The 16,474-nt window shown below is 34.6% G+C and overlaps 2 protein-coding genes across 2 annotated transcripts; both read left to right on the forward strand.

Moving 5' to 3' along the window:
• The first annotated feature begins 621 nt into the window (after positions 1 to 621).
• On the forward strand, positions 622 to 1,281 carry LOC148772775 (uncharacterized). The gene is made up of 2 exons (XM_088816343.1): positions 622 to 1,130; positions 1,188 to 1,281. The coding sequence occupies exons 1-2, from the start codon at positions 622 to 624 to the stop codon at positions 1,279 to 1,281; spliced, it is 603 nt and encodes a 200-aa protein (XP_088672469.1).
• Positions 1,282 to 2,270: 989 nt separating this feature from the next.
• Positions 2,271 to 3,446, forward strand: LOC148772776 (xyloglucan endotransglucosylase/hydrolase protein 2-like). Its single transcript, XM_088816397.1, has 4 exons — positions 2,271 to 2,439; positions 2,614 to 2,714; positions 2,819 to 3,018; positions 3,095 to 3,446. Exons 1-4 carry the CDS (start codon positions 2,271 to 2,273, stop codon positions 3,444 to 3,446), a joined length of 822 nt encoding a protein of 273 aa, XP_088672523.1.
• The last annotated feature ends 13,028 nt before the right edge of the window (positions 3,447 to 16,474 follow it).

The raw sequence follows: 16,474 nt of genomic DNA on the forward strand, positions 1-16,474 counted from the left end.
ATGGCAAACCATTCCATATCTTCGGCAGGGTCTCCGACGACGAATTCGTAACGCCCGAGATACATCATTGTGGGCCGATCCATGGCTCAAAGAAGGAGGCTCGCTGCGCTTATTCACCAAACGTCCAATGGGGGTAGTCTTTCCAGACCGCGTCTCAGATATCATTGACGACAATTCTAATTCTTGGAATATGGATCTTTTAAATGAGTTTATCTGGCTGGTAGACATTGAGCGCATCTTGGCTGTTCCTTTGGGTAATGGCCTTGCGGATGATAGGTGGGTTTGGCATTTTTCCAAAAATGGTCGGTTCTCTGTGAAGTCTTGCTACCATATGATCCTGGCACATCAGATAGAGCATGACAATCGACGCCATGGCAGGGAGGGCGCTGGTAGTGGCGAAGGGGGTCGAAACCGGAATCTTATTTGGCACATTCGGCTCCCGCCAAAAAATCATCTCATTTCCCTTTATGCGGACATTGTAATGTGGAGGAAGAAACGATTATGCATGTATTGCTCCGATGTCATGGCATAGAGGAGGCCTGGAGCTCTCTTCCTTTTAATGAAACATTGCATGCAGATTCGACGTCACCATGGCGATGGCTTTGTGAATTACATCGGATTATGGGTGAAGATAATTTTCTCACAGCAATGATCATGGCATGGAAAGCATGGGAAAGGCGGAACCAGGTTGTGAAGGGGGAACCGGTCTTGAGTACTAAAGATATGACGCGTTGGTGTTGTGAGTATCGAGCAAACATCCAAGCAGCCCATCCTCTTACTGGTCTACGTCCAAACCCGCGTCACCCTCGCGTTTGGACCCTACCGCCGCATGGGACCCTCAAACTTAACTTCGATGCCGCTCTACCTAAGGGAGGAAGAGAGGTTTCATTTGCAGTTGTGGCGAGAAACGATGCGGGGACGTGTGTTGGCTGGAGAGTAGCTCGCATTATGGCTGGTCTTCTAGCGGTTGAAGGGGAGGCGTTGGCGGCGCTTCAAGCACTTGCTTTTGGTAAGGAAAGGGACTGGCATGCCATTCTGCTGGAAGGGGACTGTCTCCAAGTCATAACGGCTCTTCGTGAGGGTGACTGTGAATCGACAACTTTTGGTGGCATCATCGAGGAATGTCGAAAGTTAGCTTTATTTTTTCAATCGATTTCCTTTAATTTTATAAAACGCTCGGGCAATAGGTTGGCTCAAGAGCTAGCGAATTTATCTTTTTTAGCTTGTAATAATCCGATGGAAGGTGTTCACCTCCCCTTGAACTTGGCTGAGTTTGCCTAATGATATTTCTTTTTCCATAAAAAATAATTTAAAAAAAAAATAGTTTATGCTTTATTTTGTTTATGTTAAATGTTATTGTTAAACAACCTAATTATATATGCTTGGAATGTTCAAGAATAAATTTAAATTTAAAAAAACTGCCTTTTTATTTATATCTATAAGAATTTTTATTGTATTATGATCTTATTATTATAAAACTTTTATTATGTACATGATGGATATATAACTATATACGTTTAAATATCTTTTTATATATGATTTGGGTATTTATAAATAATATCTATAAATATATTATTTTAAAGTTTAAAAATCGATTTATGTTCGATTTATCGCAGATTAATCACCGTTGCACCGATTAATCGTGAGTCGGTAGTGACCGCCTCTGACCCAATTTCCAGTTTTTGCAGCCTTGCTATTCATACATTTGGATATACCTACGATTACAAACAAGGCAAGAAACTTTCCTACTATTCATATTTTAGATATACATAGTAGGTAGTATAGATTGTTGTCATAAACTTTTAAATATTTTTGTAATTTGTCCTTCAATTTCTTCATTCTAACTATTTTAACATAATAATAATGTTGTAACATTTGATGTCTTCATTAAACCTTACAAACATCTGAAAAATAGTTACAGATAAGAGCAAAACATTTATTTATGGTATGTATTACGTAAGAATATAATTAGATATTTCCATCTTTTAGTCAATAATATGGTCAATATGGTATATACCTAGAATTGACTTGACTTTCAAAAATAATAAGAGATTCAACTGCTAAGCTTTTATTACATTGTTATCATCTTATTTCATGTTGTAATATTTGATGTATTCACTAAACCTTCCATAATTATATCTGAAAAAACAAATCAAGTCAAAAAAATTAATTAAGAGAATACACCATTTACGTATAGTAAGTGTGTACTATATAAGAATGTAAGGAACCACTCATCTACACCAAATAGTATCCTTACACTACTTTGAATAATGGCATTCAACATCTTATTAACCATTTTTCTTTGTGTTTTTTGTTTGCAAGCAAATGCAGCACTAAATACTAGTTTTGATGCATACTACTCATATCTCTGGGGAGGGGATCACTTTTCGATTAATCCCCAACGAACCGAGGTTCAACTTAAGTTCGATAACTCCTCTGGTAAGTATGTTATTATGAGTAATTTTGGTTAGCACTCTTGTATTAATGTGGAGCATCTCTAACCGATGTGCAATTCGTCTGCTTAACATATATTTGACGTGCAATTCTCATATTTTTAAAACATGTTATATTTATGGTATATATATATCATTAACATAATATTTGTTTATATAGGTGCCGGATTTAGGTCTAAATCGAACTATGGATCCGGATTATTTCATGTCAAGATGAAGTTACCGAGTAACAAATCAGGAGGAATTGTTCCAAACTTCTATGTAAATATTGTTTCTCTTATTATATATGTTTTTATCGTAAAAACATTTTGGTTATATCTCGATCGTATGATGTTTTTGAGAGTATTTACAATTGTAAATTGCAGTTAACTGCAGTCCCAGATGGTGAGAGTGCAAGCAAACCTCATTTTGAAGTTGACTTTGAGTTTTTGGGATCGACCGGAAAAGTGCAAACAAATGTTTATGACAGTGATGCTGGACACAGAGAGCAGACCTTTGACCTTTGGTTTGATCCATCAGCAGATTTTCATAGTTATGAAATTCTTTGGAACATTTATCAGATAGTGTAAGTATAAATTAACTCCCACACTTTAGATTGTTCGTATGTTCCTGTGACGCATAATTCACTTATAATTGTGTAGGTTTTATATTGATAATATTCCTGTGAGGGTGTTCAAAAACAACATTCCAGGGGTGGCTTATCCGAATAAGCCGATGCACATCGAAGCAAGTATATGGAATGCAGAGTGGGCCGGAGCAGTCGATTGGAGTAAAGCCCCTTTCTTCATGCATTACTCGGATTTCGGATTCTATGCATGTCCGGGCAACAATATGGCGGTATGTTCTTACGATCATCTTTTCTGGAATAGATACAAGGAACTCACTTCCGTCGAGAAACAAAAGATGGCAAACTATAGAAAGAAGTACATGACTTATAACTATTGCGCGCAATCAAATACAAAGATGATGGAATGTGCATACAATAACATCTGATGTAGCTAATACGGGCCGACCCATAGGTATTGATGCAGAAACATTTGCTTCGCCCCCGCCCCCGCCCCCGCCCCCCCCCCCCCCCCCAGCCAGCTGGAAAGGGCCCCACAAAAAAAAAAATTGTATTTGATATATATTTCAAAAAAAAATATTGTATGTTGTCATGTAGTGCAGTACTAGTCGGTAGTTCTCTAAGATTAAAAAAAAGGGAATTGTATATCACCTATGACAAAATCGGTGTCAACCAAACAATTTAAACAATTCAAAAACCTATCGTACTTTTTTGCTTCACTACTTAATTTAGTTAGTTATTTGATATATTGCTTTTGTTTTGATAGTTTAATAAATTATACGTGTATAATAAAAATATATTGACGATGGAAGAGTTGTATTAATTTGTATCTTCGAGGGGAAAAAAATCAATAATATCTGTTGAGAAAATGATTTTTTTTTTCAAAACTTGCTTAGGGCCCCCAAATTTATTGGACCGGCCATGTAGCTAATTTTGCATTACTTAAATAAAAGTACTTGTAACCGTGGTATCACCACTTACATGATTGTGTGTTGTTACATAGAAAATTGTAAAGCATAGTGAATAAAGTTCTTTTAGCTACTACTAGCATTTTTGTAAGTACGATGTACGGGATAGCATTTCAAAAGGAAACTAACAATTAGTTTAATGCATGATAATAAAAAAATTAATAAAATTTGTTAGTGATATCAGTAATTAACAACATCCACATTTATTTTATATTTTATATTTATATTACAAAGTTATTCCGAAAACAAATATCTAAACTTAATTGTCATTATATGAAACCGGTCAATAAATAAATGAAGCAAAGAAGAATTAGAGAAAATAGGCTGGAAAATTGGAGATAAAAATAATAAGTTAATAATAATTAAAAGTATATATATATATACACATAAATTATTATATTTTTACAATTATGTCGTTAAGGTTTCTTAGATTGCCCTAACGTTTTTTTTTATATATATAAATATTTTGTTTGATTACATTTACTATCCTAGTATATTTAGAATAGTTAAGAAAATAAAAAACTCTTTGGTTCTTGATATTTTGATTATTATGTAAGTAGAGCCAAAAATAAATATATCATTTGGAGATCAATATCAATCAGTGGCGGATCCACCCGGTGGTAAGGGTGGTCCTGACTCCAGACTCCAGCATACTCCGTATATGCAATTATATTTTTTATATATCTTTAGCGGAAAAAAACCCCTAAACTTTATGAGTTAACTCCAGCATACCCCGTATATGCATACTCCGTAAGGCTTACCCCCATAAAACTTTATGAGTTAACTGCAAAAAAACCCCTAAACTTTGGACGTTTTTGAACTTTATCCCCAAATAGAAAAAAGTTGCACGGGCATTCCTGAACTTGTCAAATTATTGCACCTACGAATAAAAAGTCTATTTATAGCCAAATTTCTGCCTGAATTGTGCACGTGCAACTCACACGTGAAAATAGAGGGACAATTTCGCCAACTCACAATTTTTTTATAAAAAAAATGAAAAAGTGAAAACGAATGAAGAAATTGGCACCCCATCATCTTCTTCCTCTTTTCCTCTTGCTTCACCACGGGAGAAAAACAGAAACCTACCCAAGAAAAGACAATCTATAGCTAATCTGTGACTGAGTAAATCCAATTTCAATTCAAGGAAGAAATTATCCAAATCAAACACAATTGACACCGGGCTAATTATATCCTCTATCGCTCTCTGATTTCATCATCAACAAAATCGGTTCTTGATAAGTGGGTGGGCTAATTCTCAGTTCAAGATTCAAATCGGGGCACCGTTCTTTAATAATAATATTAACCGGGCTGCTGATCATTTTCTCTTCTTTTCTGACGATCAAACCACCATCGCCGCCGCCGCTCATATATTTCCGATCTTCTTCCTTAGAACTTGCAGTACCGGAAAATGGAATATTATGATTAATAATTGCGGGATTATGATTGATTGGTCTGTGAGTAGTGGCTCAAAATCTTTCTTCTGATAATGAGTTCGTCTTCTTCTTCGGTGAAGCTGCCACGTTTGAGGAGTCCGGCGGATTTGGGCAGCGACCGCCAGCATCCCTCGCTAGTCCACGCGCCTTTGTTTGTGTGAGCTTTCTCACAGCAAGGAGATCTTCCCATTCTCGAACGATTGAACGATGCGGCGGCTGAGGGAGGCGGGCTCGGCGATTTTAAAGAGGCGAAGAGGTGGTGGTGGTGGTACGGCGGAGCAGAGGAGGTGTTGGTGGTGCTGTACAAAATCCCCCCTCCCCTCTTCTGCAGTAACAGCAAGAGAGGAGGAAGAAGATGGGTTAGCAGTCCCGTTTTTCTTTTTTTTTTTCTTTTTTCTTTTTTCTTTTCCTTTTTTTTTCTTTTTCGTTGTTCTTTTATTATTTTTTGTTTCCTAAAAATATTGTATTGCCCTTCCACCGTCACGTGTGAGTTGCAGGTGTGCAATTCAATCAGAAATTTCGTTATAAATGGACATTTTATTCGTCGGTGCAACAATTTGACAAGTTCAGGTATGCCCGTGCAACTTTTTTCCGTTCAGGAGGTAAAGCGCAAAAACGTCCAAAGTTTAGAGGATTTTTTGCAGTTAACCCAAACTTTATCAATCTATCTGAAAAGTAAAAGGACTTTGAAAATGATAAAAACTCACCCCGAAATTTTGCACAGAGTTCATAAATTATAATATAAAATATAAAAATAACTATAAGAGCTTGTGTAAATCGCCACATTATTTAACAAACAAGAAAAAGAAATGGCTGCAAAAAAGATAAAATAACAAGCAATTTTTTTTTGCCAAAAGAATAAAATAAAAAATTATTGCATTAAGAAAAATCAAGTACTTGGGGACTCTTTAAAAACCTTGCCGGTCAGAACAAAGAAAATAGCAAGGTTCTAAAAAGTGGTTATTGGGTCTGAGGCGGTTAGGAATCGCTACACAATAAATTGGTGCTGCAGTGATTAATTCGAGATAAATCAAAAATAAAATCGGTTTTAGATTTAGTATAATATATTTCTAAATATTATTCGTAAATACTTAAAATATATTTAAAAATATGTAAACATGGTTATTTTTTGTTTGTTGAACAAGCAAAAATACTTCATATATTACATAAGCAAAAGAGTTTTAGTACAAGGTTTACTAGTTTTGGGTACATATAAAATATCCTTATCTTTAGCCAAAAGATCGAGGAGAAACCGGGGTGGATTATCAAAAGTACAAACATGGTTAATTAAAAGAGAAGTTCCCATTTTTGCAAGTACATCAGCAACACTATTTGTTTCTCTATATCCGAATGTGATGCGGACACATCGAAACTCATGCAGTAGATTCCTCGAGTCCTCCATGAGAGTTGGTAGCTTGATGTGGGATATTTTGTTCCTGTTAAAACAAGATAGAAGAAAACAAGAATCAGTTTCGACAATCAGACGTTCAATCTCAAAATCTCGAGCGATTTTAAGATCCATAACGAGAGCCCAAGCCTCTGCTTTGTTATTACTAGTTATTCCAATATATTTCGAAAATGTTGTAATAAAATTTCCATTACTATCCCTAATGACGCCTCCAATACCTGCTTTTCCGGGGTTTGAGAGGGATGCTCCATCAATATTTATTTTGAACCAAGTAGGAGGGGGAGGGATCCATTTTAAGGTTATAACAGGTAGTATTATTCTATCTTTTTTATAGGTATTTATATATTGATCTGCAGTAATCCAAATGTGTTGATCATTTAACCCAGTTTTATTGAAAATAAACTCATTCCTTGCTTTCCAGATAAGCCAGAAAATGACTGGTAATTTATGATGCATGTACTCATTATTCTGAATGTGGTAGAGAAGACTACATAAATGGAAATTTGCATATCTTTGTACATAGGGTATTTTTATCATCAAAGGTTTGAATTTTTCACATTAGGTGATAGATAGTTTACGGATGTTTCAAACATAGCTGACATGTATTGTGATTAATAATTTTTCGTTTAACAAGGTTATCAGTTGTTAGAAGGACATTATGCGCGAGTTGCCAATAGAAGAATTTAATCCGATGACATATTTTTAGTTTCCAAATCCTATTCCATGGTAGAGAAGGCCCATACCCAATGTGAGAGTAAAGAAGCCACAAATATGCACTCTTAAGTGTAAACTTACCATTCTTTGAGAGAGCACAATGCATGACATCTTTTTTTTTCCGAGATAGGGATGTGTACAGTGTAAATTTTTGAAATCATATAATCAGGGATGAGGTTTTCAATAGGGTCTAGATTCCAAGTTCTAGTACTGGGATTTATTAGGTCGGCAATTTTTATTTTCTCTTTGACGAGCGGGATGTTTGGCACGTAATCAGCAATTTTAATGTTATCAATCCATTTATCATACCAAAAGTTTATATTCAGGCCATTGCCCACACTCCAAAAACAACATTCTTTTATGCGAGGGATATTTTTACATATAGTTTTTCACATATAACTATGACCCGCTTTATTTTGTTGTGTTTCCAAAAAAATATGTTTCCTAAGATACTTAGCTTTCATAAATTGAACCCATAAAGATGATTGGTCTGTGAGAATGCGCCATGCTAATTAGAGAGTGAACGCTTTGTTCAATATATGCAAATTTTTAAAACCAAGTCCTCCGGTCGACTTGGGTTGGCATATGTATTTTTAGTTAAGAGGGCATTTTTTATGTGTATTCGGGGATGCATTCCATAGAAACTTCTTAGTAACACTATTGATTTTTGTTATAGTAATTTCAGGTATTTAAAAGATGTAATAGTATAGAGTTAAATGCAAAAACCCCCCCTGTGTTAATCCTAAAGACCGAAAACCCCCCTGGGATAAAAAAAGTGACAAAAACCCCCCGATAAGTGTTCAAACAAGCATACTCGACCCATTTTTATTTTATTCGTTGACCGATCGTGAAAAGACGAGTAAACCCTCGGATAAATCTGTCCAACCTCTAAAATTTTATGACCCAAATGAAGTTTTTAAAATTTTCAATTCAGTCCCTAATACTTTCAATTAAGCCCTCTTCCCAAAACAAAAAAACACACAGACACACATTACACACACTGTGATTTTAATTCTCTGGGCACATCACCTCACCCCACCCCTCCCCACCAGTGCCGTCGCCGGCTCCGTTCGTGGACTGAAACCCCTCTCTGGCAATTGCTTCTCAACCCCTATCAACAACGAATTCCCTCTCAAATCAAAATTTCTTACAAAATTATTCCAAGAAAAAAAAAATCCAAAGTCATGATCCACAATTTCGACACCATTACACGTCGACCGGCAACAATAAACCTTCTTCTCTCCTCAACAAAACAATTACTACATTCTAGATTTTTCAACCCATTTTCTCGGGGCCACCCATTTCTTCGATTTTCCCAAAAATGAAGTATATATGCATTCCAATTTTGCCATTGTCGTTGTTGTGGTACTAAATTTTTTGAGGTTTCCAGCGAACCGGCGGCCTTGGCAGGAGGTGGTGGGGTTGGGGCATATTGGAGGAAGAAGATGATGAGGATCCGTGGGAGTGGGGCATTTTGGAGGAAGAAGATGATGAGGTGGTTTTTTATGCCATTTCTTTTTTCTTTTCTTTTTTAATTTGTTTAAATATAATTTATATTTTTTCATTTTATTTTTTTAAATTTAAATATTATTAAAAAAATCATGAGTAGTTTAATTGTTTAATGAGTGTTGATTCAGAAGGGCAATTTTGTCCTTTCACGCACAAAATATACAAAAATCGCACAAGTAATCGCACACACAGCGAGTGAATGACACGCACAGAGGATAGGGGGGTGTATGGCTTTGACTATTGATTACAGGGGGGTTTGTGCCACTTTTTTTATCCCAGGGGTTTTTTGGTCTTTAGGATTAACACAGGGGGTGTTTTTGCATTTAACTCTAATAGTATATATAGGAAGGGAGTTTAGAACATGGTTTACAAGACTACTTCTCCCAGCGTAAGAAAGAAAATTATTATACCATATAGAGATTTTGTTTTGGGTTTTAAGAACAATGTAGAAAAATGATTGTGTAGTAATCCGCCCAATGATCATGGGTAGTCCAAGGTACCTATCATTATTATTTCCAGGTTTAATACCCATTTTCCTACAAATCGCTTGTTTAGTCCTAGGAGGAGTTTTTTTTTAGAAGAAAATTTTAGACTTACCCCAATTAATTTTCAGTTCGGAATCGGAAGCAAAGTTTGAGAGTGTTTCTTGGATAAAATCCACACATTTATCATTAACCTTAGAAAAAATAATACAATCATCTGCAAAACAAAGAATATGAATGATAGGGCCCTTTTTAGTTGGCGCAATATCGTCAAATAGGCCTTTATTAGCTTCGTCCACGAATTTCAGGACCAATAAGTTAAGGCACAATATAAAGATATATGGTGATATTGGGTCTCCTTGCCAAATCCCTCGTTGGGGTATCCACTTCTCCGAAGAAATTCCGTTTGTAGATATAGAAAAGGAAACTGTTTCAATGGATGCCATAATCCATGTAATCGTTTGAGTAGGGAAGTTAAGTTTTTGGAGAGCCATTTTAATAAAATTCCATTCTAATTTGCCATAGGCTTTTTCTAGGTCAATTATAATAGCCATGCAAGCGTTCTAAGTAGCTTTATTTTTCATAGTGTGCATTATTTCATGTGCCATCATCATGATATTGTCACTAATTTTCCTATTAGCCACAAAAGCATTTTGGAGTGGTGAAATAAGGTACCTAGATTTAATCCTATTAACAAGAATATTTGAAATACTTTTATACGCAATATTACAAAGACTTATGGGTCTAAAATGGTTAAATAAATGAGGATTAGGGTTTTTAGGTATGAGGACAATGTGTGAATGATTTAAAAAGGTTGGCATTTTTCCTTCCTCAAAGAACTTCATGATAGTAGTAGAAACCGAGTCCTTAACAATTGTCCAATATTTTTGAAAGAAATGTGCATTAAGACCATTTGGACCAGTTGCCTTATCTTACCCTATGCGTTTTAAAGCTTCATAAATTTCCGTTTGGGTAATAGGTTTATATAAATCATATTATAAGTGATCAGAAATAATAGGGTGATTATTGTAATTATTAGGATTTGGGGTTGTTTGGTTTGATTGAAAGAGAGCTCTGAAGTGTTCAAGAAATGCCTCTTGGATGTTATTATGATCATATATCCAATTCCCATTGGAAATTTTGATATTGTGTATCATATTGCGCCTTCTACGATTAGTTGCGAAGGCAAGAGAAAAATTTGTATTATTGTCACCGTCCTTTAGCCATTGTATTCTAGATCTTTTTCTCCAGTACATTTCTTTTTGTTTTAGTAATCTTTGGTTTTCATTTTTTAGTTGATTAAGTTTATGGTGTATTTCTATCGAATAATTAGTCTCGACAATATTAGTGAGGGAACAAATTTCTTGATCAAGCTGGTTTATTCTATTATCAATATGCCCATAAACCTATTTCTTGCATCTAATGGCTCGTGGTGGTGAAGGTGTCTCCTGGGTGTTCTGGTTCAGGTTGGTTTTTGGGTTGTTCTCCATTGTTGGTGCCATTGGAAATGGGGGATGTGTTTTGAAGTAACGGTGTAGACGGTGATTGTTGGTTATGTATAGAAGCTGAAGAGTTTTGCATGGCATTTAAACTGATTACATAGGTTATTGTGCATTCTACCATTTTGTCATTATTTGGAGTGTCATGCTGCCTTGAAACTCCAACCGTCATCTTTTTTTCGCAGAGGGGAAAAAGATTTTGGAGGATATTCATCTTTGTTTTTTTCTCTATGCCTTTTTCTAGTGTCGGTTTATTTTTCTTTCCCAAGGGACTTTTGTTTTTTTCCTTTTCCGCTTCTCCAGACGTTTCTATGTTTGGACACGTGGACGTTATTAACAGATCTTCACTTTGTTGCATGGAAACGTCATCTCTATTTTGATCATTTGTCGTCTTTCGCCGCAACAACTGCTCGTTTATCTCGTTGGAGATCTGGCCGGAGTTTGATGTTACCATGGGATCGTTAGCCGTTGTTTTAACACCGGCGGGCTCTGTCTTATTTTCCGGCAATTGCGTGTCGGTTGGCATTATTAATTTCTCTGAATTAACTTCTTTCCGGCTTAGTGCATTAAACTAGTTTCTATCAGCATGTCTCTGTTTGCTTTTATGATTATCTATTTTTTTCCATTTCTGGTTTGTCCGTATTGTCGTCCTTTCGTTTCCAAACCTGTGTGTATTTTGATGACTCTTTGTCATCGAAGGCGTTATTTTGTGGTTTGTATCCAGTAGATTTTCGTAATGAATTTCTTGAGTTTCTTCGGCTTTCAATTATATTCCATTTGGTTGTTTGATTTCGATCTCCTTGTTTCGTTTCCGATTGACCTTGAATCTCACAGACTTTATACCCGATTTATTTGCATGCCACAGGAAGGTGTCCATCTCTTCCACAAATTTTGCAAAAGACTGTGTTTAGTTCATACGAGATAAGTTGTTTGTAGTTATTTTTTAAAATAAAAGGAGGTAAAGTTTTGTCTGTATCAACTTCAATACAAACCCTTGCGTATTTTCCTCTAGTTTTTTCGTTTGTGTGGATGTCCACTTTTATGGGCCTTCCAATTAAACTTGAGATCTTAAAAAGGGCAGCTTCTTGAAAGTATTCAATGGGTAATTCGGTGAATTGTGCCCAAATAAAGACCTTCCCTTCTGTGAATGCTTTCCTCCGAAAATTAGGTTTCCATTGGTATGTGGCCATATAATATTGGAACATATACCAAGGTCCACCCGCGAGGGGGAGGAAGTATTCTTCGGGATCGGTAAACTTGGTTATGTAGAATCCGTCTCCCATATCTGTAACTTCGAGCAGTTATTGTTTTTCTTCCATATTTTGTGTAGCCGAAATCCGATATCGGGGATCGATCTTTTAGTCCAATCGTTTGGATGATCAAGGGGATGTTTGGTTATGTTTCCAATGGGATTTTCTAGTTTTCAAAATTTCTGATGAAAAAAGTAGATTATTGGTTTTTGTGTAGAAAATGAGAATATGTTTGGATGAAAAGGTGTTTTTAGTTTTATATAGGTGTAGAAATGAGAAAATGTTTGGTTGTGGTGTGTTTTCTCTACGAAAGTACGTGCAAAAGTATAATATAATGATGATGGTCATTATTATTATTATTATTATTATTATTATTATTATTATTATTATTATTATTATTATTATTATTATTATTATTATTATTATTATTATTATTATTATTATTATTATTATTATTATTATTATTATTATTATTATTATTATTATTATTATTATTATTATTATTATTATTATTATTATTATTATTATTATTATTATTATTATTATTATTATTATTATTATTATTATTATTATTATTATTATTATTATTATTATTATTATTATTATTATTATTATTATTATTATTATTATTATTATTATTATTATTATTATTATTATTATTATTATTATTATTATTATTATTATTATTATTATTATTATTATTATTATTATTATTATTATTATTATTATTATTATTATTATTATTATTATTATTATTATTATTATTATTATTATTATTATTATTATTATTATTATTATTATTATTATTATTATTATTATTATTATTATTATTATTATTATTATTATTATTATTATTATTATTATTATTATTATTAATATTAATATTAACATTAATAATATTATTATTATTATTATTCATGAGATGGGAGAAAAAATGGAGGAGAGAGAAATAGGTTAGTAGGTATTATGATAGGTTTGAAAAGTGGGAAAAGTATGAATAGTGTATTTCTATTGAAAATTGTTTTAAGAAAAATAGGAATTTTCAAGTGGAAAGTGTCAAACAAACATAATACTAGTTTTATGTATAGTATAAAACTGGAAATTCATTTTGAAAATAGAAACAAACATGCCCCAAGCTTTTCTTCCATGGTTGTCTGAAGACAATGAGTTTTTCCTTTCTAAAATTTATTTTTGATACTTTTCCATCTTCAGTCACCTGTTCGATTTTTTGCTCTGGAGGTTGTTCTTGCTCAATATAAGTGAACCATGTGGGAAAATATATGTGTTTGGAGGTTTTAATGAGCTTCTGTTTATAGGAGTTGGAGTTCATCCTGGTAGAATTTTCACTATAACTCATGTTATCAGTTATCATGCCATGCGTATGGTTTTCACCAGGTTGAGGCAAGGTATTGGTTTTGTTTACACGATGGTGATGTGAACTTTCAGTTTGGTTTTCCGATGGGTTGGTGAGGGTAGGAACGGTGTTTTGTTGTGCGGCTATCAAATATGGTGGCGGTGGGGGGTCTGGAGGTGGCGAGAACACGAGATGTTCCTCAGAGAGTTACATTAGTTTTTCTATTTAAACATGGTTTTGGTTAAAATGAATAAGGTTAAAATTTGAAAAAAAGAAAAGAAAAAAACTCATACACTATTTTACTTTTAATTAAAAAGAAAACGAAAAAAACAGATATTTTTTTTCCAATTTATTGACCAGATATATCGGTTTGACCCGGCTCAAACCGCCACACACCGCCCCACCGCCGTAAAACACCTCAAACAGCCTCATCGTCCAAAAACCAATTTTCCAAACCACCTTACCAATATCGTAAAGGTTTACGATCGCCACCGATATCGGCCGCCACGACCAATATTTAGAACACTCGAAAATAGTACCCCCTTGTTATTGAGCATTTTGACAAGGGCCTAGGAGTCTGCTGTTATGGTTAAATTACGAAAAAACCCCTCTCGTTTGGATAATTACATCTACCTCATCAACTATGAATCTTCTTACACCTCCACCCTTATGGTGTCAAATTCGACATAATCATCTAAATTCTGTGAAATGTGCTCTAGTTTGTTATCATTTTGTGTAAAAAATACAGTTTCTGATGCACCACAATCTGATATATACAAGTCAAACAACATATCTTATGATCATCTTACTTCAAAATGTGGAGCTCGAATGGGATAAAACGGGTACAAAAGTGATAATATTCCATTTAATCGAGAAGATTCCACCAAATTTGAAACCGCAAGGGTGGACGTGGAAGAAGATTTATAGTTGAGGGGGTGGTTGTGACCCAAACTGGAGGGGTTTTTCGTAATTTGACCATAGCTCAGGGGTGGATGTAATTTACCCTATAATTTAATTATTTTTTACTTTCTTAAATCAATTTTTATTATTTACGAAATTATTAGTATTATAGTTTTATTATTTTTGAAACACGTGGATTATTTCCACATTGTATTTTTAACTTTCTTATTTTTTAAACTAAATTTTAGTTATGGAATAAGTAGTGCTTAGTGGGTTAAGTATAGTGCTTAGTGGGTTAAGTATAGTGCTTAGTGGGCTAAGTAGTGCTTAGTGGATTTAATTGTGGATTTTATTCTAACATCCTAACTAACCCACTAACCCATTTTCTTGAGTGCTCTTGTGGTTGGTTTTCTTGCAGATCATGGGCTGAGGAGTGGAAGCTTGAAATGTCTATAAATACCGATTTCAATACTCAATGTTTTTTGATCGATTCTACGAAATAAAAACCTAGAGCTGAAGAGAATACGTGATTGTTTTAGTGTGGTTTTAGAATCGGTTGTTTGTACTCTTCATGAGTACATTCTTTACGTACTTCTCATAAGTACATTCTTTGTAGTCTAGATTGTTTAGTATATATGTTTCTAGGCTTGGTTGTAAGAATGATCAAGATAGTGATTCATTCATAAGTTCTTTACGTACTCCTCACGAGTACATCTTTGAAATCTAGAATTTTTAATATTTTTCTTTTAGTATCTAGATTTGATTGTAAGAATGATCTTGAAAAAGATTCATTCATAAGGAAGAAGTTTTCGCACCTCTTCTGTTTGTATTCTTGGAATACTGATTTTAATATATTTTTCCGTCCTGTAAAGGGCAAGTTCACAAGTCTTTACTTGTGAACATTTTTAATTCTGAGTATTGTTATTTTATCTTTATATTTCCGCTGCATGTTTGTTCAAGTGTCATAACACTTAAGATAACACCTCTGTATTAAACGAATTCGGGACCATAAATTATTTCAATTGGCATCAAGAGCCAACACTTGACGTATACTAAGTGTTTGTTCCTATTTTTTCAGAAACGAATTCGTGATGGATACTCAGATGACTGCTTCTATGCGACCTCCTGTACTCGACGGCACAAACTACACCTACTGGAAAGTCAAGATGAGGGCATACATCAAAGCCATTGATGAGAGAGCCTGGAGATCCATTCTCACTGGATGGAAGGCACCAACAATCACAGATGCAGATGGGGATGTATTTCCAACACCAGAGTTACGGTGGACAACAGATGATCTATCAAATGCCAATCAAAACTCCAAGGCGTTGAATGCAATCTTCAATTCAGTAGATTTAACAATGTTTAAATTGATCTCAGTATGCACTTCTGCAAAGGATGCATGGGAGGTCCTACAGCTACATTGTGAAGGATCAGATAGTGTCAGAAGAACCAAGCTCAGATTACTCTCTTCCAAATTTGAGAGACTGAGAATGGAAGAAACTGAAACAATTTCTCAGTACAATGAGAAATTGATTGACTTAGCCAATGAATTTCAATCCTTAGGTGGTCCTTTAAGCAATGAGACACTGGTGAATAAGGTATTGAGAACTCTCCCAGAAAGATTCAGCATGACGGTTACTGCTATTGAGGAGGCCAAAGACACATCATCACTACGGCTGGACGACTTAATTGGTAGTCTAAAGTCTAGAGATATGAACTTTGAAGATCAAAGAAAGGAGAAAGGAAAGGCTATCTCAAATGCACTTCAGGCAGAATTGGAGAAAGAAGATGTTGCTCCGGAGTTTGATGATGATGCAGAGGAATGTCTCAACAATGTTGCATTCCAAATTCAGAAATTCAATAGGGCATACAGGCGAGGTGGAATCAAGCCCAGACAATTATTTCCAGATGGCTCTTCGCAAAATCGACAAACTCA

This window comes from Erythranthe guttata, chromosome 1, assembly GCF_056151865.1.
Source record: "Erythranthe guttata isolate IM_541 chromosome 1, IM_541, whole genome shotgun sequence".
In the NCBI taxonomy this organism is placed as follows: domain Eukaryota; kingdom Viridiplantae; phylum Streptophyta; class Magnoliopsida; order Lamiales; family Phrymaceae; genus Erythranthe; species Erythranthe guttata.

Coding starts and splice junctions, on each gene's coding strand:
- LOC148772775 (XM_088816343.1), top strand. CDS start 622: ATGGGTGAAGATAATTTTCTCACAGCAATGATCATGGCATGGAAAGCA. Junction 1,131..1,187: donor ATCATCGAGGAATGTCGAAA/GTTAGCTTTATT, acceptor CTCGGGCAATAG/GTTGGCTCAAGAGCTAGCGA.
- LOC148772776 (XM_088816397.1), top strand. CDS start 2,271: ATGGCATTCAACATCTTATTAACCATTTTTCTTTGTGTTTTTTGTTTG. Junction 2,440..2,613: donor TAAGTTCGATAACTCCTCTG/GTAAGTATGTTA, acceptor TTGTTTATATAG/GTGCCGGATTTAGGTCTAAA. Junction 2,715..2,818: donor GAATTGTTCCAAACTTCTAT/GTAAATATTGTT, acceptor TGTAAATTGCAG/TTAACTGCAGTCCCAGATGG.